The sequence below is a fragment of the Temnothorax americanus genome, unplaced genomic scaffold, assembly GCF_048541705.1.
Source record: "Temnothorax americanus isolate GAGA-0224 unplaced genomic scaffold, ASM4854170v1 Scaffold2, whole genome shotgun sequence".
Taxonomy (NCBI): domain Eukaryota; kingdom Metazoa; phylum Arthropoda; class Insecta; order Hymenoptera; family Formicidae; genus Temnothorax; species Temnothorax americanus.
Genome location: NW_027509338.1, coordinates 3,977,662 through 4,004,965, shown reverse-complemented (window position 1 = coordinate 4,004,965; position 27,304 = coordinate 3,977,662). Strand labels below are relative to the sequence as shown.

General features: G+C 41.4%; 2 protein-coding genes across 6 annotated transcripts in view; one reads left to right on the top strand and one right to left on the bottom strand.

Annotated features, from left to right (window-relative positions):
• Nucleotides 1–27,304, top strand: part of Smash (smallish) — a 61,376-nt gene that overhangs the window by 26,724 nt on the left and 7,348 nt on the right. For 3 of the 4 annotated variants that reach the window (XR_013256809.1, XM_077405228.1, XM_077405227.1), the window contains exons 2-6: nucleotides 18,805–18,946; nucleotides 19,486–19,674; nucleotides 20,050–20,337; nucleotides 20,878–22,377; nucleotides 22,714–23,613. Coding sequence is in view for 3 of the 4 variants with exons in the window: in XM_077405228.1 (XP_077261354.1) it covers nucleotides 18,896–18,946; nucleotides 19,486–19,674; nucleotides 20,050–20,337; nucleotides 20,878–22,377; nucleotides 22,714–23,613 (2,928 nt within the window). In the remaining variant the exon portion in view is untranslated. The remainder of the gene's footprint in view (nucleotides 1–18,804; nucleotides 18,947–19,485; nucleotides 19,675–20,049; nucleotides 20,338–20,877; nucleotides 22,378–22,713; nucleotides 23,614–27,304) is intronic. The other variant, XM_077405229.1, reaches the window with a different exon arrangement.
• On the bottom strand, nucleotides 3,682–5,590 carry LOC143896955 (uncharacterized). Of its 2 annotated transcripts, none has more exons than XM_077405149.1 (3): nucleotides 5,426–5,590; nucleotides 4,002–4,120; nucleotides 3,682–3,920 (listed from the first exon to the last, which is right to left on the bottom strand). In XM_077405149.1, the coding sequence occupies exons 1-3, from the start codon at nucleotides 5,439–5,441 to the stop codon at nucleotides 3,795–3,797; spliced, it is 261 nt and encodes an 86-aa protein (XP_077261275.1). In that variant the 5' UTR covers nucleotides 5,442–5,590; the 3' UTR covers nucleotides 3,682–3,794. The 2 variants fall into 2 exon arrangements, with proteins under 2 accessions (XP_077261275.1, XP_077261274.1); XM_077405148.1 differs by having other exon boundaries at nucleotides 3,697–3,920; nucleotides 5,283–5,571.

Sequence of the window (27,304 nt, the reverse complement as noted above, 5' to 3'; positions counted from 1 at the left end):
CCGAGCGGGGCGGCGGCAAGTGCGGGAACGCGGCTCGTTACGTCTCGCGAAACCCGCGGTCGATCTCTATTTGCGAGGATGACAAGGCGTTAATAGCGAGACACTGATAATTCCCGGGCTGACGTATCGGAACGTCTAGATCAGTCTAGATCAGTCTAGATCAGTCTAGATGATGAGATCTCTGAAGTGGCATCTTTCTTGCGACCATATCCGGATATCCGGTGTGCAACTGTGTCGGAGAATTTTCTATTCTGATCCATTTCAACGAGGGAGGAGTGTGTTTCGGATACACTGAGCGCAGAAAATTATTACACAAAAAACATGGCAGTTAAAAAGGCTTTTAAAAAACTAAAACTTTGATTTTAGCTACTTTAGAGAGAAAGAGAGAAAGAGGGGGAGGAGAAGAGAGGGGAAGAGAAGAAGGAATCTTAAAACCAGTTTTCAAATTCCAAGTCTTCAAGCTCCTTGATTCACCACTATCCGGCTCGCATAAAGTAATTATCTCTAAAGGAAACTATCGCGCGCGCGCGCACATTACAGGTGGATACCGTCGCGTGGACGCTCGTGGGCATCGAGGCAAGTCCGCAGAAAGCCGTGGAAAGGGCAGCAGCCGTTCCGTCCGTCCGTCGCGTCGTCCGCGAGATCTTTCGCGCGGATAACGCGATCGCCGCGCGTGTTGCTCCCAGCGAACGCGAGAGATCGCATATCTCACGAGCGATCCTCTAATGGTCCCCCCGCGCGGTTTTATAAATGACGCCGCGATCTCGATCCCGATCCCGGCGACGACGGTGGAAATCCCTTACGAGGCAATTTCCCCGCGATAAAGAGTCACTCGAACGACCTATGAAAATTTATTAGCGATGGAAGGGGAGGACCGAGCGAGATGGGCGATTAAACGATGGTTGCATTCCAGCGCGGAAAGCCCGACCGATCGAAGACCGGTTAACGGTAATCTCGTCGTCGAACATCGGGCTCGATTAGCTTAATATGTAAATTCATGATATAAATTGCAAATTACGACGATACGATGCGTGAGATAGGACGCGCGCGCACGGCTATATGGGCTTTGCACTTGGACGCGCAGGGAAGTTTTTTGTACTTCCTGTTTACAAATAGGAAAAAGAACGGACAGAGAGAGAGAGACGTCGAGATTCATTCAGTTCAGTTCTGGCGCAGGATTATGGCAGGATTGTGTAACCGGGTCCCGAGGGAGCATCGGCCTCGCAAACGCATCTCTTTGCCGATATTTTTTTTTTTTTAACAAAAAATGTTATTTGTTCTTTTAGTAAAATGTTTCTTTCGCAGTTTTAGAGTTAAATAACTAATATTAATATTAATGTCTGCGTCGCGTGTTGTGTTTCTAGTTGTTTTTCACATGTACACGTTAACAAATAATAGTCGTCAAAGAAATAAATATGCGCGTTGTAACAAACAAACTGCTAATTTATAACAATGTCATTACTTAACAGCAAGAAAATCAGAGAAATGGCGTGCCGTTATTTCGTAAAAGAGAAAGACGCACGACTGCGTGAACTTTTGAAGGAGGCTGGAGGAAAAAGAACGAGGCGAAAGGTCGCAACAATCGTTCCCTCGAGCAAACGGTGATAAAAGTGAACGTCTTTCGAATGACTTTGTGTGCACGAAAGATAGGGAACGATGGAATTGAATGCGATCGATGAAAGCGTTTGCGTTTGCGTCGATGAGGCAATTGAATGAAAAGTTTTTCTCCTTCTGTCGGATACATTTCGTTAATCTCCAAAAACGTAGGATTTTGTATATATTTTGAAGTATATTTCTTTGAAATATATTAAGTATATTTGAAACGATATACAAAACATTTTTTTAGCCATGTTTAGGAAAAAATATGTTACAAGTTTCAAAATTACAATTCCTGAAAATTGACAAATTAACGCACAGTGCCACGTGTCATTTGTCTCGCGGCAAAGCCGCTCGCATGAAATATACGGCGCCTATTCTTATAAAAGCTCAGATAGGTCATCGGACGAAAACGGATGGGTCCGCAGCTATTTTAAGTCCCTTTATTCCATTCCATCGTGGTACTCCTATCTCGGGGATCGTTACCGGGCTTCAGTTAGACGAAGATTTGTTGTTTCTCGCGCCGACGCTCGAGTTTTCACGGAAACGTCCCTTTGAAAGGTTTCGATCGGGTTGTTTCACCCCGCTGTAAAATGGCTTCGAAAGTTCGACCTATTTTCTAAAGAAATTTGTGGACGGTAAATAATCTGTAAGACGATCTTTGTTTGCAGACAAACGCACAATTTGATCGCTCGTCTAAAAATCACTGAAAAGTTATCACACACACATATACAACTTCTTTTTAAATCAATCCGTGACTTTAAAGTCAGAGATTGAGATACAATAAAATAGGATAGGTAGAGAGGAATAAATATCCATTTTTTTTCTTTTTAACACAATCAGTAAAAATATATTATAAGCAATCTCCTTTAACACTTTATAGAATATCGATATATTATTTTACTGTTTTATGCAATTAACATGCAACCAACATTAACTAAATGGCACTAATGTAATATTTTATCTCGGTCAACAAAAATTTTTTAAATAAATTAAGCTAAAATTGAAAAATTTACTTTTCACAAGAAATTTTGCATTAATTATTTTTGTCTTCGACTTTCTGCTTTGCAAGTTCGAAAAATCTGCGCGAAATATGCACGCCTTGCAGTTGCAGTCATTTATTTTTAACGGTGCACATGGTACGTACCGCGCATGAAAACCAATTTTGATATCATGCCACATCTTTACCGTTTAACCGTTCGCCGTAGGGCGGGGTGGGAGGGGGCGGAGGGAATTTACGATAGCCCGATGAAATAAGCAGTTAACGAGCGTTCCGTTTAATTGGAATCCGCGTCTGTGCCTGCTCATAATGTCGCACTGTCGGCGCCGGTCGTCGCGCGGACTTGTGCGCCACTTTCAGCAAATTACAATGTTCGGTGACATTCTTCTACGGAGCGGCAGACCCGTTACCGGCCTCGACGACAAATTGCGTCATTGCTAATCACGCGAATTGCATTAATTCCTTTCGTACATTTCGCGCCGACGGAACACGGAAAAAAAAGGTTAGCTGCGGCAGCAAGAATTTGCGTGCGGTAGCTAAATTTTAGTCGTAAAATATGGATAAATAAAAGTTTAGCAGCGTCGGCATTTTTATTTAGCTGTAGACGTTATGTAGACGTTAGGTAAGGGTCACAACAATTTAGTCACGGCAGACACCTTAATGAATAACAATGCTAGAACGCATTGCAACGATTAGTACATACATTACATGTAGGAGACACAAATTTTGGTGTGTCTGATAATATTTTAGGTGCCGCTGCAAATCTAAGCTTTGATCTACAGCTAAAATTGTGTCTATGAAAATTACTTCAGTTTGCAATATCGTTTACTAGGTTAGTTCTATTGCAATTTGCAAAAATGAGTAAAATAGGGTGAATTCGGGTGAGATAGCCATAGAGGAGAGATAGCCAACCCATGTTTTCTGAATCTAGCTCACCATCTAGTATCAAATAAACAACATGGATGGACCATCTCTCCTCTATGGCTATCTCACTCGAGTTTACTCTATATGTATACATATAGAGTAAATAAAACTGTAAATAATAGATATAAAAAACACATAGTGTTATTTTTTATTTCATGAAAGAAAAATATAATGTATATATAATACAAATGTATATTATATATTATATATCTACTCGCGTAACACCCCAAGCATACACATACATCACATATATATATATATATAGCTAACATTACTACAACTTATAACATAGCTTACTTTCAACCGCATTATCGCAACTATTCAGCTCTATTTCTGATCTTAGCTTCTTTTTAGGATTAGTATTAATCACATAGGTTTGCTGTTCCTCTTCTGCTGGTAACTGCACAATAAGAAATACACTACTTTAAAATATGATATTAAAAACATGTAATCGCATAATCACATAAAATTAAATACATACCTCATAAAGATATTTCTTCAGTTTACTCTGAAATTTTCGTCGAGGTCCAATGTGTGGAATTAACAATTTTAGATCTTCCTCTGTTAAAATATCTAAGTGCTCTATTTCAATGTCTTGAGCTGTAAATAATCAATTATATCAAATATAGTATATCTGTTTTATATTTAAAAAACGATTGTTACACATTTCTGTAATTTAGAAATTGCTTAATTCAACTGTGTGGGAGCTATCAATATTTTAACATAAGTCGTTTCCCTATTGCATTACATAATTTCAGAATTATATAAAATGTTTAAAATATTCTGTTCATTGACCTCGACAATCTCATAACCTCTAAGTATAATATCAATTAACCTGCGCAAAATTGCAGCACTGTAATAATTAAAAAAAAAAGTAGAACATTTTATTGTAATACACAGATCACTATAAGAGCTGTAATGCTTGCTACGTTACTGACATTTTTCGATGATTTGGAATTGTCCACAGTTTATGTTTCAATCAACGTATTGTCTTTACATTCGTGCATCGTGATTGTTGATTATTTGAGAGAAAACACCAACATTATCACAAATATTATTCAGACAATAACATATGTAACGTTAAGCATAAAATCACGTATAAAAGAAGAAACAGTAATTGAGATATCGTTATACTATTTCTTTCAGTAATTAGCAGTCATAACACACGACAATATAAGCACGATGCGTGCAATCAAAAAGTTAGATAATTGTAGGACAAAAAGAAATAGTGTAACGATATCTCAATTACTGTTTCTTCTTAAAAGAAGAAGCGTATAAATACGTGATTTTATGCTTAACGTTACATATGCTATTGTCTGAATAATATTTGTGATAATGTTGGTGTTTTCTCTCAAATAATCAACAATCACGATGCACGAATGGAAAAACAATACGTTGATTGAAACATAAACTATGGACAATTCCAGACCATCGAAAAATGTCAGTAACGTAGCAAGCATTACAGCTCTTATGGTGATCTGTGTATTACAATCAGATTCGTGAATCAGCATAGTTCTACTTTTTTTAATTATTACAGTGCTGCAATTTTGCGCAGGTTAATTGATATTATACTTAGAGGTTATGAGATTGTCGAGGTCAATGAACAGAATATTTTAAACATTTTATATAATTCTGTAATGCAATAGGGAAACGATTTATGTTAAAATATTGATAGCTGCCACACATGTGTGTGTGTGTGTGTGTATATATATATATATATATATATATATATATATATATATATATATATCAATTAACATACTTTCGAAGTTCGCGATAACCTCTTCGTTGAATCCCCATTCGGTTAATAGATGTTTTATATCAATAGCCGGCATGTTATTTTTAATGCTTCTACGCAACGATACACAGTAAGATACACGCACCAACACGCACTAACACACGTACCGTACGCACGTCGCATCGACGCCACCGCTAGTTCGACCACGACCCACGACCGTCGACCGAAATGACACAGTTTAGATTAGACGTCGCTTGTTCCGAAGCAGTGTGGAGGGGGTAGCGCACACAAAGAAGGAATCGTGTACGTGTGCACACGCTCGGCAACGTCCCGCGAAAGAGTCGAAAAAAGACAACCATGAAATAAAACACTACTCATTGTCAATATATATATATATTGCACGAGCCTCGAATATTAAACAACGTCATGTGACGGACCTCGTGCTTATATTGTTAAGGACATCACACAAAATACATAACGTCGCTTAAGCATAATATTTTTATTACATTGAATTAATATAGTGCATTTTTCTTAACAATTAAACACTGCTATAATGTAACGTAACATTACTTATATACCTTATAATTTACTTTCTTCATTCTACTTAAAGTCAGTTTATTATAAATTTTTTTCACGCACACTGTATATATATATATATATATATATATATATATATATATATCCTGCTGATGAATTACGGAATTTATCCGCAGACCAGGAGTTATTATATGCAACTTATATATACGTACAATATATTGTACGTAAGGTTTCGATCTCCTCTAATTATTCGAGGTGTGAAAGCCACGTCTCAAAAGGGGAATGGATATATAATTCTACTATATTAATTTGGAATATATAAAAAGCCATGGCTTTATATCTTCATATCTACAGCAAAAGAATTTGCCACTGTTGACACTATTATATCGCTTCATCTCCACTTATACATACTTTTGTTGTGTTAGTTACAGCTGTTAGCTGTCATAGCAAACTTACAGTTTCTGATCGATATGATCATAGCAAACAAGCTTACTTTGCTAAGAAAGCGATATAATAGCTACAGTGGCTAATTCTTTTGCTGCAGCAGCAAATACTATTTCAGCGAACCATGATTAGCTACAGCGGTGAAAAATTTTTTTTCCGTGAATACTTCTGTGGGAGTATCCCGATCAATTCGCTCACTCTCGATCGGTGCGCTCGTTAGCCGGACAAATTGTAATATCCAAAAATCATCGAGAACAGCACATTCGACTCGTCCGTTGAAATATAAATCCGGTTTTATCTCGCGACGATACTCTTTCATGATTTTATGAGGCGCGAAACGTATAACTCTTTGTGTCAAAGTGATTAACTGGCGGGTGTAAAAATGTTTCTACACATTTGTGTACTCGTCTCGACTCATAACCGGCTGTTGGACCTAAACGATTCGCGAGTGCAATTAGCACGAACTAGCTTAAATGTGACGAATTCGTTCTTGCTTCTTCGAGACGAGTTTCCTAGGCATTTCCTCTAGCTTCGAGACGCGCGTTCAGGACAGCTTCGAAGTAGAAACTTCGCTCGTACGATCCAAGTATGCCGGTCAGAAGAAGGCTGCTGCGCACGCCCACCGTAAATTTTAGTACGTCATCTCCGAGGAACGACCTCGTCCCACAACCGGCACTAAACTCTTTTACGAGCCAGGCTGCAGCCACGTTTGCCGTTCACGGATGTCGTTGACTCGTTTTTTCCGTCCTCGTCCTTCCACGGGCAAGCGAGCCTCGGCCGAAGCCCCGCCGGCAGTCTCTCGCGGAGGGTAAACAAAACGTTCGGGAATCGCCTGGAAATCGCCCGAGAATCGTTCAGGCCTTTCCTTTCACTCGCGGGTGAACGATAATTCGGCTCGATATCAGGAAGAAGGAAGTCGAGAGCTCGCGCGGAACTGACCGACTGTTTGGCCGCTGCAACGCATTGATAGATAAGATGAGGTGAACGCACTTCGCTCTTCCGCGCGATGCACCGTGCGGCCGTTTTTTTTTCTTTTTTTTTTCTCTCTCTCTCTCTCTCCCGCTGCGTCTTTTCTAGCGGCATAAAATAGAATGCTTCGTCTACCCGTCGGCGTCGTTTACCCAATCGGTAACCGTGGAAAATTATGATGTTTTTATTGCGGCTTTTAAAAACAATGGGTCACACGAGTTTGGAGCGAGGCGTGCGCTGCGCAGCGCTTACTGCGCTACAAAAAATTGCGAGCGAAAACATTTGTTTTACAGCGAGAATACGAAGCGCGTATTATCCTTGTTGCAGGCGTTGTCCTGCTCTCTCTCTCTCTCTCTCTCTCTCTCTCTCTCTCTCTCTCGCTCTCTCTCTCCTCTCTCTCTCCCTCTCTCTCTCTCTCTCTCTCTCTCTCTTTTATAAAGCATCCATTTCGTAAATTAGTTTGCACGATGCGACGTGAACCGTCTCTATAAATCGTATAACGCAGTTATTCGCGGCAGAAATGTCTGGAGTGCCGAATGAAAATAAAGCTCAGCTTGTTCCGACGGTAGATTTAGCGCGCGGTTACCTCACACGCGAGCTTCTTTCAAGCATGCATAATGAATGATACCTTTGCAGTTGCGTGTAATACCAAACGTTTCTCTAACATTGTACCCGTCGCGTCTACCGAGACTCATATCTCATCCGCATTATCAAGGTAAACGAGGTAAATTTACGATCTACTTGCGCAGTCATTAAACGAACGTGATATAGGAGCGATAGATAGGTATGTGCATTCGCGTGTTTTGCGCCTTTCGATTCCGAGTGAATTATTAGAAATGATAATTATAGCGATAATAACGCTAGTTTACAAATTTTTATTTGGTTTTTGTGCTCAATCAATAAATACCATAAACTTTTAAAGATAATATAAGTCCACACTACATATATTTGAAGGGAAAAAATATCCATCACCACATTTTATTTAATTATAATATTTTTTTTTTAAATAGTATAAAATAAGTGATATATATTAAAGAATAAATTGAAATACCTATATTTAAAACAGCTTAGACCACATTAACAATACAAATGAAGTATGACTATTAATAGAACTATACTATGGATGCTCGTTATCAAGGCTGGTGGGACGAAACCATGATGGGATGATTCATTTATTATCGCTGGTCTCTTCTAATAGTAAGAGAACCAGACCTAACAGCTTACAAGAGGCATAAAACGTTTTTAACCCTGATGTCAATACCCGGAATGTGCGACGTTGTTCAATACCCGGGTACCCGGGTACCCACCTGTGTATATATGGGTAAAATTTTTAATGTTTGCATAAAAATGTCTTTATAACCGCTCGGATCGTCGCTATTTGAACTTTTTACTATCGAAATATGCAATGAACTTTTTGTTTCAATACCCGGAAATAAAAAAATTATTGTCTTGAAGTTTACCTATTTGATTTTAATACCCAGAGTACCCGGGTACCCACTTTTAAGAATATGAGTTTTATTATAGTTATTGACTAAATTAATTTCTAATAATTGTTTTGTATTAATTTGCCATTCCTATAACCATATTAATTATTTATAAATTAATTTAGTCAATAACTATAATAAAACTCATATTTTTAAAAGTGGGTACCCGGGTACTTTGGGTATTAGAATCAAGTGGGTAAACTTCAAGACGATAATTTTTTTACTTCCGCGGCGGGTATTGAAACAAAAAGTTCATTGCATATTTCGATAGTAAAAAGTTCAAATAGCGACGATCCGGGCGGTTATAAAGAAATTTTCATGCAAACATTAAAAATTTTACTCATATATGCACAAGTGGGTACCCGGGTGGGTATTGACATAAGGGTTAATATCGCTTTTGAATTACAAATAAAGTTATTGCAAACATAAAAGGTTGTATTTAACTTTTTACTGTTATTTTTTTTCCAAGTTTGGCGCTTACTATTTATTGCAAAACTTTGAAATTGCGATAGAGGCATTTCTAGATGTGTAGGAAGTTTTTGTCATATTCGTATTCAGATAACAAAAACAATAGGAAACAGTCTTTGGTCATGGGCAAAAACAATGTAAACTAGTGTTAATACATTTATATTATTCTCAAGTTTTTCACCATGTATGTACACATGGCTATACGTTTTTTATCTCTTAATCAGCACAATTCACTCAATACGTATCTCTGATAAACTTACGTGATATGAAATGAATCTCGAGTTATCTGATATGCAGCACTTATCGCCGAGCTTGCGAGAATCCGACAATGACAAACGTGACTCTCCGGAGGTTTAAATATCGGAGATCTTTACGACTTTCTCCGTATCTCGCTGTCCGATGCGGAGGGACGGGAGAGAGCTGGCGATACTAATTCCAAAAATATATCGCCAACCGGGGGGGTGATGTTTCCACGGTCTTGCTCGTATTTCGGTCTAGGGTAATGCACGCTACAGGGAAACACGCCACTGCTGCTCGTAGACAGAAAGGGAGAGAGAGAGAGAAAGAGAGCACGCACGTGCGCGCCATATGTCGTTCACCGTGTCGCGTAATTTTTTTGTACACGTGCTGAACCTTGAATCGTCGGCTAACATATTTTCCCGACAATCGAGACGAGATGCGCCCGCTCGATCGAATTGCGGAGTTATGAGAATTCGAGCGTGGCGTTTCGCGATCAAACCGCTCCGGTTTCGCCGTTCCCTGTATCGCTATATTAATAGCTCGCGCTTTTGGCAGCTTGCCTATCGCTTCCTTTCATTCATATTCCTGTTGCCCCGTGAGTTAGTAGGGATAAAAATAAACCTGGAGTATGAGGGGAGGGGGGAGCGATATCTTGTTCAACAGGAGCATCGCCGGGATTCCGAACTATGCAAGAAGAAATTAGCTTTGGATCGCGCGGCTTCGGAATAAGGGATATGCGGCGATTAAGACGGAACAGACGGATGATTGTTCGAGAAACTTAATTAAGATTTGTCGGATATGGAGGAAAGATCGAGAAAGGAATGATAAGAGAGAAAAATTGGAAAGTGTAAACAAAGTAGCCTGTGAAATAAAGTAAAGCGGGAGAGATCGATGGATTTGCTTTTACGTTGATAATAGGCTTATCGACAATTATTAGTTATTAGCTGTAGCTAAACTGCACTTTTAACTATGACGAATCTGGCGTGTTTGTAAAAGCTAATTGTCTCAAGGTTAATTGCCATGTGATCGTAAATGAGAGAGTGGACCATGTGAATTAACATTATACTGTGATTATGTTTCTGAGTTTTGTTCTTTCGTCTCTTTCGATTCGAAAGGAACCTTTCCGAGCTCGAGCTCTCGTCAAGGATAACAACTGGGATATGCAAACGCACGAAACAATTTTTACATACGGATGTATGTACATTTGTTTTAGAAAATCGCTCTTTCGTAATTCATAAGACCTGCATTCCCGGTTTTCACGCAATGTACATCAATGTACGCAGTCAAGTGTCAGCTGTTGCAAGTGTCATCCTAATCTTTTATATGTCTCTCTATTACAGTTTTCAAAATAAGTAGATTAAGTTTTTCGAGTCAGAAGAGAATTATATACAACAAAAAAGGGATCACGAATAAAAACGATTCTCTCTAAATTAAGATAAAGTGATAATTGTATTAAATAACATAATTATTGAAATATGTACAAATGTTTTATTAAAATAGGAACGTGATGCGAAACATTTTATGATTTTTATTAATTAAATTTTAAAAAAACTGAAGAAGATCGCTTTTTTTATACTACGTTTTACAAGTGCAAATTTATTCCGCGCACCGTCTCAATTTCCGTTGCCGGGAAAAGACTTTCGTTACAAAATGTTCGGAGGATCGGGCGGTCGAGTGATTTCTATAGCGTGCCACCAAATGCTAATCACGGCCGATCGGACAGAGACGATATAATCGCCTCCGTAAGTTGGATAAACCGTAATTAAACCGAGTAATTTCAGCATCAACTATTGTGCACGAAGAACGGATGCATGACGTAACGTCAAATGTAGGCCGTTGGAATGCTCTTCTTTCCAGTACGGTACGCGACCACACGTCCATATGGATGTCGGAACGTTGTAAGGCTGCTGCAGCGTAATACAATTACGCTCATTGCACGTTACCATTGATTTCGCCTTAGAGTGCGAAGAGTCAACCGCAAAACTCGTCAAAAATTACGGTGATTTGATCTTTTATATTTATAGACTGCAAATGTTCTCCGAGAGTTTAGAATAAAGCAGAAATAAATCTAAAATACTCGGTACGAAGAAGAACATAAAATAAAAGTCTCAGGAAAAGTTAAATAGCTTGTTATCTGAAAAAAAGAGCAAAAAATATAGTGTTCATTATTTCAATCGATTAAAAATATTTTTCAGGATATGACATTTCAGATATTTATTTAATTTTTTTAGATATAAAATTATATCTTTTCTTATATAAAAATATGTAGGTGTAACCAATAATTGAGCTGCTATTAGGTTTTTAAATTAAGTTTTTGCTTATATGTTATGAATATTTTGCAATAAGGCGGCAAGTGTCCGATAGATATAATTATAATCGTTGATTTTCTGAAAGTACTCGTCCGTGTCTGACAACATTGTTGCATAGTAATATGTCACGAAAGTTTACCGGCAAGTAGGAGTGGAAATATATTTTCACCGTGTTATAGAAACTAGAGCGGAACGGAGTCGCGCGCGCGCGAAGCACGAACCGATGCATAAGGTTTACCGTAAGAAAGTGTCCTTCCCTTTGTTGTTTTCTAATAATACTCTAGATGCATTCCAGAAAGATAGCAATTAAAGAATATGCAAATTTCACGTTTAAAGTGCTGTTAAAAGCTAAGTGTCAAAGACATTTTAAAGAGCATTTAAGATTATTTTTAATAATTAATAAAAAGAATTGTTAAATCTCGAGATTTTCGTCTTGTTTGGTTGTGCTTAAACAAATTAAGCAATTTTCAGGAAGGAATATATTCGACTCCATATTCACGACTGAAACCGGTTATAGCTTGGAGTTTGGAGCATATACTAGTAGATAATCGGCGGAATGAATATTCATATTGATTACAATATGAATCTAATTAGTCAATTTCAATCTTATTTCTCTTCTCAATCTCTATAATTTTATGCATCACTGAGTCTTGTACGCATACGTTTCGTTCACGAGCACAAAGTAGGTTTCCCTGAACATTCTTATTAAACTTGTCGAGTTGCAAGTGCTTCGCATTTTCTCCTCTGGAAAGAAAAACGCGTAATTTCCTTTCTTTCTTTCTTTCTTTTTTTTTTTTTTTTGCGAAGGAGGTCAACGCATAATCGTGTCAATTCCGCATTTCTGGGCCCGAAGTTCGGGATCTCGCGAAGCTCTCGCGATTCTCTCTCGATGCGAACGCTGCGACCGCGTCCGATTAATCTTTGCGCGTACCAGCGGCCGGGGAACGTCTATTTATTGCTCGTCGCGCGCCAAGGATGCAGACAATTTCCTGGTTCAAGTGCACCCAGCGAATGCAACGTCGTGAACGCGTATCACGCGCCCCGGGTATTCGGACGACGTAAAAAGACTCTCCTCTCTGACGAGATAGCGCCTCCGCTGCTGCGCCGTTCATATTTATACAGTGGACGTTTATTGCACACCGAAAGGCGATGCAGATCGCAACTGATAACCCTGTCTCTTCCGACGCGGACGACGGCGATGACGCCGAGGTTCGTGCTTTCATTTAACGTCTCTCTCTCTCTCTCTCTCTCTCTCTCTCTCTCTCTCTCTCTCTCTCTCTCTCTCTCAACTTCCTCCTGCTTGTGATTAGCTCCTTTAGCGATCGGTTTCTGCTACGGTGCATGTGCTGCGGCGTATAACGGCACTGACGAGGCATTGTATACAACGTATACAAGTCTTTCCTCTTGTCTTTTCTCTTCACATCATGAGAAAACATCGCGGTACATATAGGACCACTTTGCGCCTGCAGGCGGTTACTTTGCAACGCGATCAAAGAAACTTCGAAAACCGGATGAAATAATTTCAAGAGGATGATTCATAAATATATTCCGATTTCAACGAGCGATACGCTGCTTGCTTTATATCAGTGTGTTTCAATGTGCAAGCTTGCCTGTGCGGGATTGCACCATGAAGACTCTTCAGCTTATTCAGTTTCGAGAAAAATACAAGTTGACGTTCAATAACGAGTATACCTTGTACGATAACGAGTCTTTGCGAAATTAATGAAAACGAATAGACATTTATAAATAACTCGTGAACTCAGTTGGAGAACTTTTCAGAGTTGACGTTCATAGATCTGTCGAAATCTCGTTTCTCCGAAAAAAAATCGGCAGCATCGCGCTTGCCTCCTCTCTTCCATCGCGAGCTATACCTACGGACCATCACGACTACGAAGATTTATCTCTCGCGCTCTAATTGAGTTCTCAGCGAATCCGATCGCGATATAAAGCACGCGCGATATCTCGGGGAGGAAAGAGGAGGAGGAGGAGGAGGAAGAGGACCTCGTACGTCGCACACGTACGCGCGATTCGTCGTCGGTCGCGTGGCCCGCGAGATGCAGCTTTAGAGCATCGCGAACGGCGGCCACCTCTCTTTCTCCCCAAGGGAAGATGAGGGCATCGCCCTGACCGTGACCTAGCCACCGCTCTTCACGGGCAAACAAACGTGCACGTACGCGTATACACGTACGTGCAACATCCTACGCCGCGATCGGCGCACGCGAAGTGGCCAGTTGGTACGGCTCTCGGGCCAACACACGTGCGTATCTCCTCGACGTACAAGGTGTTCCTCCGCCTGCGTGTGCTACGTCGTTGTTTATTGCTTAAAAAGAAAAAAAAACCCGACGGGACAATTCTTCATTACGGTCTAACCGACCCTGAGCCATCAGGGATATCGCGATTGCGATAAATCCTGAGGCTTTTTTTATTTGGAAGAAAGATAGGAGTACGACGTATGAGATTAGAAATCTTATAAACTGAAATCTCGTTTGTTTAGAGAGAGTGTTATATCACGCGTATCGCGCTGGATAACATGATTTCTGTCACATCATAGAACTGCATGTTTTACACGTTTTACTTTTTAGAGCAAATTTGTTTTATTTTTATATTTATTTTTTGATTGATAAAAATTGTAATAGGTATCACGCCCCTATATTTTTCTCTTCACAAGTCATCTTTCACGTTTCGTTCGCAAATAGTAGCCAAAACAACACGAGACGTCAATATTGGAAAATTTTTGATAAATAATCGCGAGATAGCCGGTACAAGCGCGCACAGATACGCGCTCCTCCGGCGCATTTCTGGATGCACACGTATGCAGCATACACGCGTAGGAGAGGGCACTCACGATCACGCGATCGGACCCGAGAAACATGCCTATGCGTGCGTACCGATCGTATGTACGGGGCCCGCATGCACACGTCTCTGGACCGACAGCGAAACCGGCCCAAGCCAAGAACTGCCTTTTCCTCCGCGCATATTTCGCCGCGGATTTGCCGCGCGACGTCTCGGTCCCAGTCGCGTCGCTTACATAAGCGCGTGATAAATCCCCAGTCTCTTTGCTCCTTTTTGTCCTAATGGCGAATCAAGGGTATCCCGATACCCTTGCGTCTTCGCCGTTCTACCTCGTGGAAGCCTCGAAGAAGCGAAATAGATCCCGCATGCAGCTTACTTATCCGCGCAGATGGCATTTTTCTCTCGACTGACTCTACTGCTTCAATAAAGCAACTTGTGAAATACGACGAAAATTAGCGCGTTCTTTACAGTGTAAAAGTGTAAAACGATTTTCGAAAAAGTTTATCTAGACTTGAAATTATTTTGACGGTGTACCATCACACTTAATTTGTTGTCGTACGCAGTTGTACGTTTTTATTATTGACGACTCTTGAGTCATCCCATAAATAATGCGGTATAAAAAGGAGCTTAATTTATTCTTAGCTCAAAACCGAAAGACTTTTATCGCCAGGGGATTAAAAATTTAAAATTAAGATGGGAAGAAGTTGTAAATAATAATAAAAAATATATTTTGGAGTAAAATTAAAATGTCCAATTTTTTGTTTTATTTTAAAAATATCTACAAAAATCGTATTACTTATGGGATGATCCAATACGTAACGCATTCAATTGATACAACATAATTGCATACTATAATATCTTAGTTTATTTCTTCTCCCTGGGCCGGGCCGCTTTATTTTTTATGTAGTCATTTATGACACGGCATATGTAATTTATGGCACACGCGTCAATTGAGGGTCCTTGACAGCACACCAGCCACTGCTAATAAAAAAGTATAGCGTAGAAAGCAGTTCCTATAATACGGCCGGGATCAACGTCGACCAACCGTAGATGAATTGGACGTTCTATAAAGGCGGCAGCGCGAGCTTGGCGTTTATATGGTTTATGATGACCAGAGTGCTCGATGACCGTAAAACACCCTGACATAGTTTAATAAAAGACCGAAGCCCGACCAACCAACGGGGCTCGGTGGCATAAAGCGATCGTTTTATGTACCATAAAATGTTACGGCGGCTTTTCGCGCGAGGGGGCTTGTCGCGTCTGAAAAAAAGCATAAAAGTACAGCGACGACGAAACGTCGCGACGCTCCACGATAAGCGCGTATCCAGTTCAATGTTCGCTGCAAGCTGCGCGCGGCTACGGAACAATCGATCATTCTTGATCTCAATATGGAAATATTTATTCATCATATCATTTTAACGTCGGTCGCATCAATCGTTTCTTCCGAGTTGTATACACAGATATCGACAGCTGAGAATAAACGCCAGTGCGGTTACGCAACAATGATCGTCTGTTGTGCTGGCAATGAGTGAAACTTCGTGGAAATCTATCCAGGTCGAGTTTAAAAAACAAAGTCACTGATATAATTTGTCATGTTATAACATTAACGCGCGGCGCGTGTGCTGAAAGAAGAAACTGAATTATATTCCTTGCCGTAATATCATAAATAAAAAATATTTTAATAATTAATATATCAAAATAATAATACTTAATCACAAGAGCGAAGTTTTTTGTATTAATTTATTTTCTCAAAAATATTTCCTATGAATGCTATATTTTTTTAAATCTTAAATATTAATTACAATTATATATATCATAAACAAACGTTATATTTCTTGGAATGTGTTATCTCAATAATGGTAATAATTGCTAATAATGAGAAATAATTCACAATTGTCAGGCAACGATTTTAATACGTGATTCCTAGTTCTTCGGAGCATAGTGATTAATTGATTCGCTTGCTACTGGCTTATTTGCGAGACGAAAGATCGTAGAAGAGTAAAACGATGAACGTACGCAATTAGCTTGCAGGAATAAAAGCGATTTCATGTTGTGCCGAGATGAAAAAACGAAAAGCGCTCCGCGTAAAAGGACACACGCTCGTAAGAGTCGTAAGATTCGAAAAATACGAGATTATTTTGGCGAACTGACGGATTTGCCATACGATCCAGGCGGCTTTTTAGACGCGGTTGCGCGCACAAAATAGCGGGCCGCGATATTTTCAGAACGTATGCGACTGCAACCGCGATCCGCCGCCGCGCTGCACCGGGATGCAACGACATGGCATTGTAAGCTCAGTGATGTTATAGATACATAAGAATATATTTCTTTGTGAACTTATGAATATTTAGATGCAATCTCGTGGCTGTTGGTTAATTAATTTGTATAATGTGGATTATATAGCATGCTTGATAATGAATGTTACGCATTCATCATATCCATTTAAATTGAATTACTTTTCTCACAAATGTTCTGTTCATTGCAACGATTTGATTTTTATTTTTGTTTTTCACAATATTCATTGATCCCCATAGTTCTTAATAAATACTCTTATAAATGCATCCCGATTTTCATTATTTACCACAATCTATTTCGGAACGATGATTTTAGCAGCAGTATACTGTCAGTACTGTCAGCGCATTTCGGAAGATAGCTTGTATATCATTATGTAAATGATATTTTTGATAGTTGAAGAGTTGTTTCTTTCTTTTATCTGTCGACGGAGAACGGGCGAGAAAAATTATTCGTACAATCTTATGAAACTCTTGTTCCTAAATAGAGCGACTGGAAAAACGCACTGAACACGCGATACCGTCACGACATGGTTTAATTGATGCTTTAATTGCGCATATTCTTCACGCGAGCGTCGATACTCACGCTCCATCGGTCTTTAGCAAATTTTACATGAAAGCGCGAACGTTGATGAAAAAATTATGTTCAAAGCTCAGCGAGCGGAAATAATCGGATCGACTGCAGTTCACCGCGGTCTTCGGATAAACTACTTAAATAAGACTGCTGGAAGACGCATCAGACTGTCACGCGTGTTCGCGCACGAGCCAAAAGCAGCGACAGAAATATATATACATATATCCAGCCTTGACTTCCTTTTTTTTCCTTTTTTTTTTATTTTGTTTTTTCTCGTCAATTTCCTTCTTCGAAGACTGCATTCCGCGCCGTTCGCTCCAGAAACTGCTTGCTGAAAGGATCATTTGCTCTCGGCGGAGTCTGCGCGCGAGCGATCTGAACCGGACAGATCTGAGAAGCATCGCTGGCGTCGTGTTGCTCGTCTCTGCGACGCGCGCGATTTGGTACACGCCAGTAGGCACGATCGTCTACCACGCCATTGAAATGATCGCGATGTCATAAGTGTCATGGGAATTCTATCGACTGGCGAGCGATGCAATCGGACGTATCGAAGTCTACGACCCCGGCGCGACATGCTCCGCCGTGGCGAACGAGCAGCAGCTATATATCAGCGAATGCATCTCGATGCGTGCCGTACCGTAGACGCATCCGCGAGATCGGGAAAAAATACGATTTGAATTGCTTCGGAGCGTCTTTTGAGATCGTTCCCCTTTAAAAATTGAAACTGAAGACGTTGACGAAGCGGTCTTTTAAAAATGCTTTGTATATAGTTATTTTTATCGTAAATTGTTCATCAGGAGAGAGAGAGAGAGAGAGAGAGAGAGAGAGAGAGAGAGAGAGAGAACGATACAATTCTAAAATATCATGGAAACTTCGGACAGAATTTCAGGAATTTATCTTTTTATTGCAAGTTTGTTTTAATTTTTGTTATGAGATGGAGGTGATACGTATTTTGGGAGGGAGCGCTTTCGGAAATAACACACGTGGAGCGGATATGACGCGGGAACATATAAACCGAATATGATAATATTTGTGCGCAGAGCGATAAATATTTTCGAGACTTCAAGGCGAACATCAGCTACAAGTGAAAGTCTAACTAAAGGCCAAATATACCTGTGATACAAAACGAATCGATTATTCGCATTATCAGCTATTTATTTTTTATTTTATTTTATTGCAAGAAGATTCATAAATTAATGTTACCGAGTTATTCTAATTATTCTAAAAGAATATCTCCACCAAATCGAGCATCAAAATTGACTATAAGTTATATCGATGACTCTTTTTTATTATTTTTATCAGAATTTAAGTCATTTTGACTTCGTTAATCACATTTCGTTGAATATAAAACGATCGAGATAGGCAAGCTTTATTATATTATTTATTATCCAATTGCGTAAAGATCTTCTATTAATCTTTAGCACTTATTTTTGATAGGAACATGACTTAGGATGGGCCGAGCCACGCGAACAGGTGTCGTTCAACATTGAAGAGGAGTATCTTAAAAAAGCGCAGGAAAGCGCGAAGGATGCCTGCTTCGTCGCAAACCGCCGCATCAGAGCGGCGAAACGAAAGAGTGGTTAGTACCCGTTTATGTGTGCAAATGTTTTCTTTTGTCTCTCCAAAAGAGTGATTATGTTTAAAACGAGTTAAATACGCAAGTAATACGAATTAAAAGATAAATTTATAATGTCCGAGAAAGAGAATAAATTCTATAGGTTCAAGATAGATTCTTTTTTTATTTTTTAAATTTAAATCTGCGTGATAACATTTTTAAACGCTTGTTTGTAGAGAACTGTCTACATATACCACTCCACTTTAGTCTGTACAAACATTATTTGAGATTAGAATTATGACTTTTATCGTTATGTATATGCAGGGGTAAAAGCCATAGTGGTGTAAGTCAAATTTTTTAAGATATTGACTCGTATGTATAGATGCAATCTATACAATATATAAATTGCATCTATTTACACGAGTCAATATTTTAAAAAACTTGACTTACACTACTATGACTTTTACCTCTCCATATGTAGATATTATCGATATGTTTGATATATAATACATGAAATGTATAGAAGAAATATGTCGCATATGATCTCTTTTATCTTTCCACAGCCGACGCACGAGCCACCGAAATTAAAAACGACTTTAAAAACGCCTCCCAAACAAGCGACCAATCCTTTACAATTTGTCAAAGTCGGACCATGTTCGCTGTATCGAACCGCGCAGGAGCAACTACAGAAAGTCCAAGAGGTGAAGAAAATCAAACAGGAAGTCCGCGATGATCCTGAAGATTGGCAATCGGTGAGTAACTTCAAAAACATGCCTTATTAATAAAAAGGAGAAGTATTCGGCACTTGATAGTCTTGACTTTAATTATATAATTTGTCATTACAAAACGGATTATATTACAAAAACGTAACGTAATATACACCTATTGTTTTATTAATCATTATTTTAAGATCATTAGTAATTAATCGAATTAAATATCAATATCGAAATTTATTTATTAAAATATCAATATTAATTTTTTTATTGAAGTTAACTAAATATCATATATCATATATCTTGATATATTATTACATATTTTATTTAGAAATTTATTTAAAAATTTATATCTAGAAGATTAGTGGGTTAGTGTAATTTTCTTAGTAATGAAAGGAGACATTCCGTCCGTAGAATTTGGATAACTGGAAGAGTAGCCGGAGGAAGCGGCAGGAGCATATAATCGAGCGGGTGGTCGAGGTGAAGAAACTCGAGTTAGAGGAGCACGACCGTCAGCGTCGTCGGAATAAAACCTTCTCGGAGATGATGGAGGAGCGTGGTAACAGAGGCTGTAAGCTGAGCATCAGCCTAGCTATGTACAACGACGAGGACGCGAATGATCTCAGCGACCTCGGGATCGGTACCAGCAGCGGCAAGAGCTCGGTCAGCGGTGATACGCATGACGACACGCATAGTGTTCTGGTACGCATTTATTCAAACACGTACGTGCATAATACGCACCTTGTGTCAACTCGTTTTTATTGAGGAATTTATTGACATAAATTTTACGGTCAGAAAAATTTGTTTTTTTTAATTCTTAATTTATTTATGAACACCTTTACATATTTTAAACAAATCAATGAGATCTTGGTCATTGCATAAAATTTTAATTTGCATTTTATTATTTTTTTCTTTATTACGAATTTATAAACGTATACGGGAGAGTATCAGCTAGTGAATTTAAAACTTACCGCCACGTGGCAACGATCTCACCAAACCATATTAATCGCTTGGCCATGTCCGCTGTACGTTTGTTTATGTCATGTGTCACCTATAAACATTTATCTAGTCTTAAGTTACCCGTCGCGCGATCAATAGTCATTTCTATATTAGATCGACAGGAAGAGAGTAACATTACAAGTTAAAACGCACCTTTTTTCTACGAAAAATCTTATAGATATATATTCTAACGAAAACAGCTATTATTATTTAATAATATTACGCTCGCTCGTCAAATTTTAGAGCGACAGGGACAGTGAGATCGAGAAGAGCCATTCGGACGTCGATAACGCCACCGATGTGACCTCATCCTCTATGACGAGCATTGCAACGCTGACGACGACGGCAACAGTCACGACTACATCAGCAACAGCAACGATCGCATCAGCAACAACGGCGACGACAGTGGATGCGGCGATGGCATCGACGACGGCAACGACGACGTCTACCGCGAGAAAAATGTTCGGTGGTGCTTTTCATGACAATCTGAATCACAATCAGGAGTACGATTCCGGTACAACCGCGACAACGAGCTCGCCCGAACCGGAAGAATATACATACGAAGGCGCCATTCGCGGTTACGTGTCGAGAGTATCGCAAAACATACCGCGGAGATCCCTGACCGGGATCGACTCCAAGTTGGAGGCGGCAAAATCGTCGATGAACGGTTCGAAGACGAACTTGAACGACGATAGTAGTAAGTCCCCGCTGTCGGTGGTAAAAGTGGATATATTGAAGCGACGCGAGGTATTCGAGAAGGCGTCGCAGAAGAGCAACGACAACAAGACGAACAACAGGCTGTCCGGTGACTTCACTGGCACGAAATCAATCAAAGAAAGACTGTCGAGTCTCGAGAGACAGAAGTACGAGACGGAGAATGGCGACAAGACGACCAACAAGACCCTCAACCGATTGTCCGGTGACATGAGCTCTATCCGGGAGAGGCTTACCCACTTGGAAAAGCAAGCTTCGGAGCGAGAGAGCAAGAGTTCCGTTCACCGTAAGCTCAGCACGGAGGATTTGGAGACGGTAAGGCCTCTCAGGGAGAGACTGTCCACTCTGGAGAAGTATAGCAGCAGCGACGAGTCCTCGGTGCCGACTACGACGAATGAGTCACGCTCGCACAACGGCGAGCTCACCGCCAGGACAATTAAGGATCGTCTCAGCGCACTGGACGCCGCTAGGGGCAAGGACACGACGGACAAACGGGGGCCCGCACACGTCGGCAAGCATCCGCTCTGTTTTCGTGATCAGGAGAGCAGAGTCGACACGTCGACGCCCAGCGAGAGGAGCTCGTCGCCCGACTCGGAGTACCGCGTACCGCGAGCCGTCTTCCACAGAAGCCTGGATTCCCTAGACGCGGACGCGTCTAGCGGCCCGGATACCTTCGAGCGCGTGCAAAGCCTCGAGGAGCTCGATTACGGACGACAATATCCCGCTTCGTCGTCATCCGCGGAACTCCTGAATGACACGGACCGCGAGGACTCGGGTATCCATACCGCGGACGTAAGTTGCTCGGTCAGCCAAGCAGACGAGCCGATCGATGAGGAGATCGTGCAGCACACCGGCGGCGCGATCGTCGAACGACGAGAAGTCATCGTCGAGGAGCGGGTCAAGCCTACGACGTCCGTCATCCAGGAAGACGCATCGACGTCGAGTACGATAGTGGAAATGCCGAACGACACCACGACGGCTACGCACTCACAGTTCACCAGCCACCGGGAGACAGTAGCAGTGAACAAGGTAAGGGAAATATTGTGGTGCTTTTGATATCTCAATTCAAATCCAAGAGTCCCATATTCGAAGAGGAAAAATTCGTGTTTTCGTGACGATTTTTATTTTACACCTCCAAAATGTAGGCATGGCAACTTAAACTGAATTTTTACATATTTTTAATCGATACCCCATATTCTAAAAAAACAATTACTAGCTGCATTTTTTCTGGTACGTCTATTCTATACTTGAAAAATCATCAGGCATTGAGCGCTGTTTCTATCTTACTATCCTTTGTTCAACTTCTTTTCTTCTTTCTGGTTATGGGGTAACTACATATCAGGTTGTAACTGTTTGATTCTGTAGGGTACTGCTGACACCTCTGGGGAACTATCGACTAACAAATCACAGTCGCAAGCGCGCGTAGATACCGTTACTAATTCTAATACACTTCGTTCGCATACTTCCGTACTTCGCGCGATCACCACCCACCCGAGTCCCAAAATACCTCCGCGAGAAACCACGATCCCCGAAAGCCTTACGAAACCGCGAACATTCGGCAAAGACGCGGCCGAGTTCAAGACAGATTCCGAGCCGAGTCCCAACGCGTCCATAGTATCGGCCAGCCTGAAGCTCTCCATCGAGCAAGCGAGACCGAAATTCGTCGGCCAAGCAAAACGGCAGAACTTGTCCAAGGAACACCTCTCCAATCTCCCTCAGCCGTGTTCGGACACCATGCCCGTCGCGGAGACGTACCAATTGTCATTTCCCTCCGTCAGAACGACGACGATCCCGACCAGCCTCTCTTTCGAGGCCAGTCCGGTTTCCAAGCCCGCTTCATGCCGCACCACGTCCAAGATTCCCACCCCTCTCCCTCGCAAAACCGCCAAATCCTCGCCGACGAGTCCCGACTCTGTCTTGACCTCGTCCGCTTCCAAAACTTCGCCCTCGAAGGCGCACGGCGCGAATAACAAGCCCACGACGAGTCAGTCTCCCTGCCCGATTCGGAGAACGTCCGAGACGGCGACCGTCGAGATCCCCTCGCCCGTGTCCCCGCAAGCGAGTTCAGCGGAACTTCCGCCCTCACCCTCGTCGAGATTCGCCCCAGGGAGCGCGCGACGCCACGAGGAAGCGCTACCGCCTGCGGAACGACGTCGCACCGTGGTGGAGGTGTGCGAGAAGGTGGTGGTACCTCAGGGCAAGGCGCCCACGACGCCGCCGGTGACGCCGTTCATCACGGTGAACCGGACAACCCCCGTCGCTGAGGTTAGAAGCGAAGCTCAGCAAGCCGGCAACGCCTCGAAAAATTCCTAAAAGACGCGAGGACCACATCTTTCCCCGACAATAACAACCGCGCACTGTCCTCCGCTTTTGGTCAGCCGCTAGACAACCCGTGCTAGATCTCTGATGTATGCGTAGAGCCACCGTGTCTCATCAGGCGTGTGGAAAACGCGAGGGTGTGTCGAGGGTGTGAAACGCTGAGAGAACGAGGGTACCAGGAGCAACTCTCGTCGCTTCGACCTTAGCCGCGTGCCAACTGCGTTGTCTATAAGCGTTCGACCGGGTCGAACGGGTTGTACGACTCTTCTCCGCTTAACGTTTACACTTTCGCGAAGGTCAGCCGGGTTCCGCTCCCAGTTCCTCGAAGACTCGAGAGAGGCTCCTTCGAGGGAGGGATTATTATCTTTATAAGGGATTTAGCGTTAACGAGCGCGCAAATCGCTGTCGTCTCCACGCTCATCGAGCGCGAAGTTACACGTGAATCTAAACTACGTACAACCATCCGCTAGTCATGTAAATAGGCGAGACGCAGGTGCGAAGCTATAAGATAATCTCCGGTTACGATATGTAGACTTGAGATCGGATTATATGCGGAAACTCTACCGTGAAACTGCCGTTACGCGGTTAGTACGGCGCCGCAACAACGACTTGTAATAGAGTTGACAATTGCGGCATTACCGATGTCCGCGACATAAAAGCGGACAGGGCAGCCTAAGCGCTGTCGAATATATGCAATGTACGCCGTTTAAGAAAGAGGTAACGGCCGATCTCGGCATTAATTGACTTTAATCGGCAGTTTAACTTTATCCCCTTTCGCGATTGCGCTTCGCGAGAGCGAGCGTACGGTCGAACTGGTTGATTAAAGTTCACCGCCGATATCGACCGCAAGCGGGAATAAACTATTGTGATAACACGTTCGATCGCTTCTCATCTTAATTACGATATTAAGTCGAGCACGTTAATTAAAATATCGGCGATATCACCGGGACCGTTTCTCCGAGGAGAAACGCTCGGATAATTTCGCTCGCGGCGCTTTGTAGCGAACTTTAAAAGTATACTCGCCGACACTTGGCGCGTGATTATGACTAATTGTCATGAAACTAATTGTCATATAAACGGTCGACCGAGAGAGAACGAACAACGATGAAATATAACACTGGCCAACGAAACTCTGCCGTGTCGTATTATTTTCTCACGCATTCACGTGGATTTTATCTCGCGGAATAGCAAAGTTTTTTTTCTTGCTGTTTAACTTCTTTTTGTCACATTAATTATCGTCGAGGAAAAATCAATTCTGGATCAGTTAAAAGAATTTGCGCCCGCAGATTTCAATTTATTTTTTTTTTGTCATTTATTTTATCAAATTAATTTGTAGCGACATGTAAATCGTAAATTTTGACGAAGCGAGAGATCCGTTAAATAATGCAAACAACTTGTCGACGCAAATCTTGGCGCGGTTCATCTCCACGGTTAATAGGGCGCATAAATACGCTCTTTTAATAAACGACCATGCGTTCAAAGTACGATGGACATATCGGCCGCGTGACGCGCGGTGTCGAGGGTCAATCGCGGTGACAGTTAATTACTAATAAAGAACCGACCGCGCCGACCGTAAAAAATAAAGAGCAGCCATGCGAGCCACGTCGCCGTCCAACGATATCTTCATCAACGCGGTTTGTCGCTCGTTTTGTCGGAGCGCGCGATCCGCTTTCTTTCCGCGCGTCTCTCGATCCTCCGATACACCGAAGAGGTAAGACGTCATGTACTCTTGATTGCTTCGAGCAAGCAGTCGATTTGCTTGAGCTGTGTGTTAGCCCCCCCCGTGTGGGACACCGTGTCGAGAGACGAACGGCTTCTTTTTCTTTTCTTTTGTTCGGTAGACTCCCAGAACGAATGGCAATTTCACGAAGACACGCATGTCTGTACGGATAATAGACCCCGTTCGGGTTCAGGGCCTACCTTCGGAAGTCCTCCACGTGAAATATGTTCCGATATTTCTATGTCTTAATAGCAACGGTAGGGATGTGCGAACTATTCGAATACGAATCGAATCAAATCGAATCGGGTTCGGAGAATCGGTTTTGATTCGAATTCGAATTTCTTTCGAAAAATAATTTATATTATACTTATAATTAATATTATTTTTCCACGTCAAAATATTCTCTTATTATCTACGTGTTAAAATTCAATCTAATAATTATTATATTGTTAATAAAAAATTATATTTCAACGATTCGATTTGATTCGAATTCGAGAAAGATAATGAAATTCTTCTATTCGATTCGATTCGACATAAAAAAATCCTTAATTCGCACATCTCTAAGCGACAGCAAGGAATAGCAAGAGAGAGAAAAGAGACATTATAGCGTGTTGAAACAGTAATCGGGAGTCATCTCTCTATTCTAGTATTCTCCAAAGGAACGGCTTGAGCAATCTGAAATAAAGATAAAAATAATGTTGAGGTCATATCACTGATAGTATCTGCCTCGTTTATAATGCGTTGGCACTCGTCAGAATTTCAGGCACGCGCCTAATTTGTCGATGAACGGGGGATAAGGTGGGCCCTGATCGAATTATTTCCTTATCAGTCTCATTTAGAGTCTCACAAATATACATTTAGATTGTATTTAATTGGTGAATTCCATATCGCGTCGCACCTGCACTCCATCGGAGAACTTGTGTCTCGATAGCGGAGGCTAGATATCCCTCTTATCTCTCTTTTTCTCTCTCTCTCTCCCTCGATCGCCGAAAGACACTTTATCGCGCCGTGTGCGCGAGCACAGCCGGCTTCTAATCAGCCCGACAACACCTGACATCACGGTGATCTAGTAGTTGGGCGATTTTCGAGGCGTGTGCACGATCCGCTTGCAACTTGAGAAAGTGAACGTAGCTTTTCCCTTTCCCGTGTGCTCGTCACCCGCATGCGAATTTCCGAGTATGACTCGTGAGGTAAGAGGTACTACCGAACGGTTGAGCGTGTGTGTGTGTGCGTGCGTGCGTGCGTGTGTGTGTGTGTGTGTGTGTGTGTGTGTGTGTGTGTGTGTGTGTGTGTGTGTGTGTGTGTGTGTGTGTGTGTGTGTGTGTGTGTGTGTGTGTGTGTGTGTGTGTGTGTGTTGTGTGTGTGTGTGTGTAAAGTGAGTCTTTTTTAATTTTGCCGTGTAGTGTTTGAAGAGATCGCGTGATCGAGTTGCTTCGATCGACTTGGCACTTGTAGTCTTTCCTCGACAGCCTAAGAACGCTCATTTCGCTTTTGAAAGTGAACGAGAAAAAGTGCTGTGTAAGCTACTAGCTTATAGTGTTATCTGTACATAGAAATGCAACAATTTTTTAAAAATTGTTCTGCTTTGAGAAACGGAGTGGAAATGAGAAGAGTCGCGGGGAATTAGATTTGTTCTGAACTGATATATTAATGTTTGATTGGTCTTGATTTCTACGCAATTATTCTGTGTTCAATTCGATTAAAATTGATCCGACGTTTCTCTCATTTCAGACGCGTTTAATCGCATTTTTTATTCTTTATTCGCACCTCTGAAGCTTATTTTCCTTTTCAATCGCTTATGCGATCTTATAATGCTTTATAATTCCTTTTAATTTTTAAAAAGGGCGTCACACAAGTGCATGGAAGACATTCACAACATTTTGATACACGATTAACGGAGCTTCTTATCCGACGATG

Coding starts and splice junctions, on each gene's coding strand:
- LOC143896955 (XM_077405148.1), bottom strand. CDS start 5,355: ATGCCGGCTATTGATATAAAACATCTATTAACCGAATGGGGATTCAAC. Junction 4,121..5,282: donor GGTTATCGCGAACTTCGAAA/GTATGTTAATTG, acceptor GATTATTTACAG/CTCAAGACATTGAAATAGAG. Junction 3,921..4,001: donor TGAAGAAATATCTTTATGAG/GTATGTATTTAA, acceptor CTTATTGTGCAG/TTACCAGCAGAAGAGGAACA.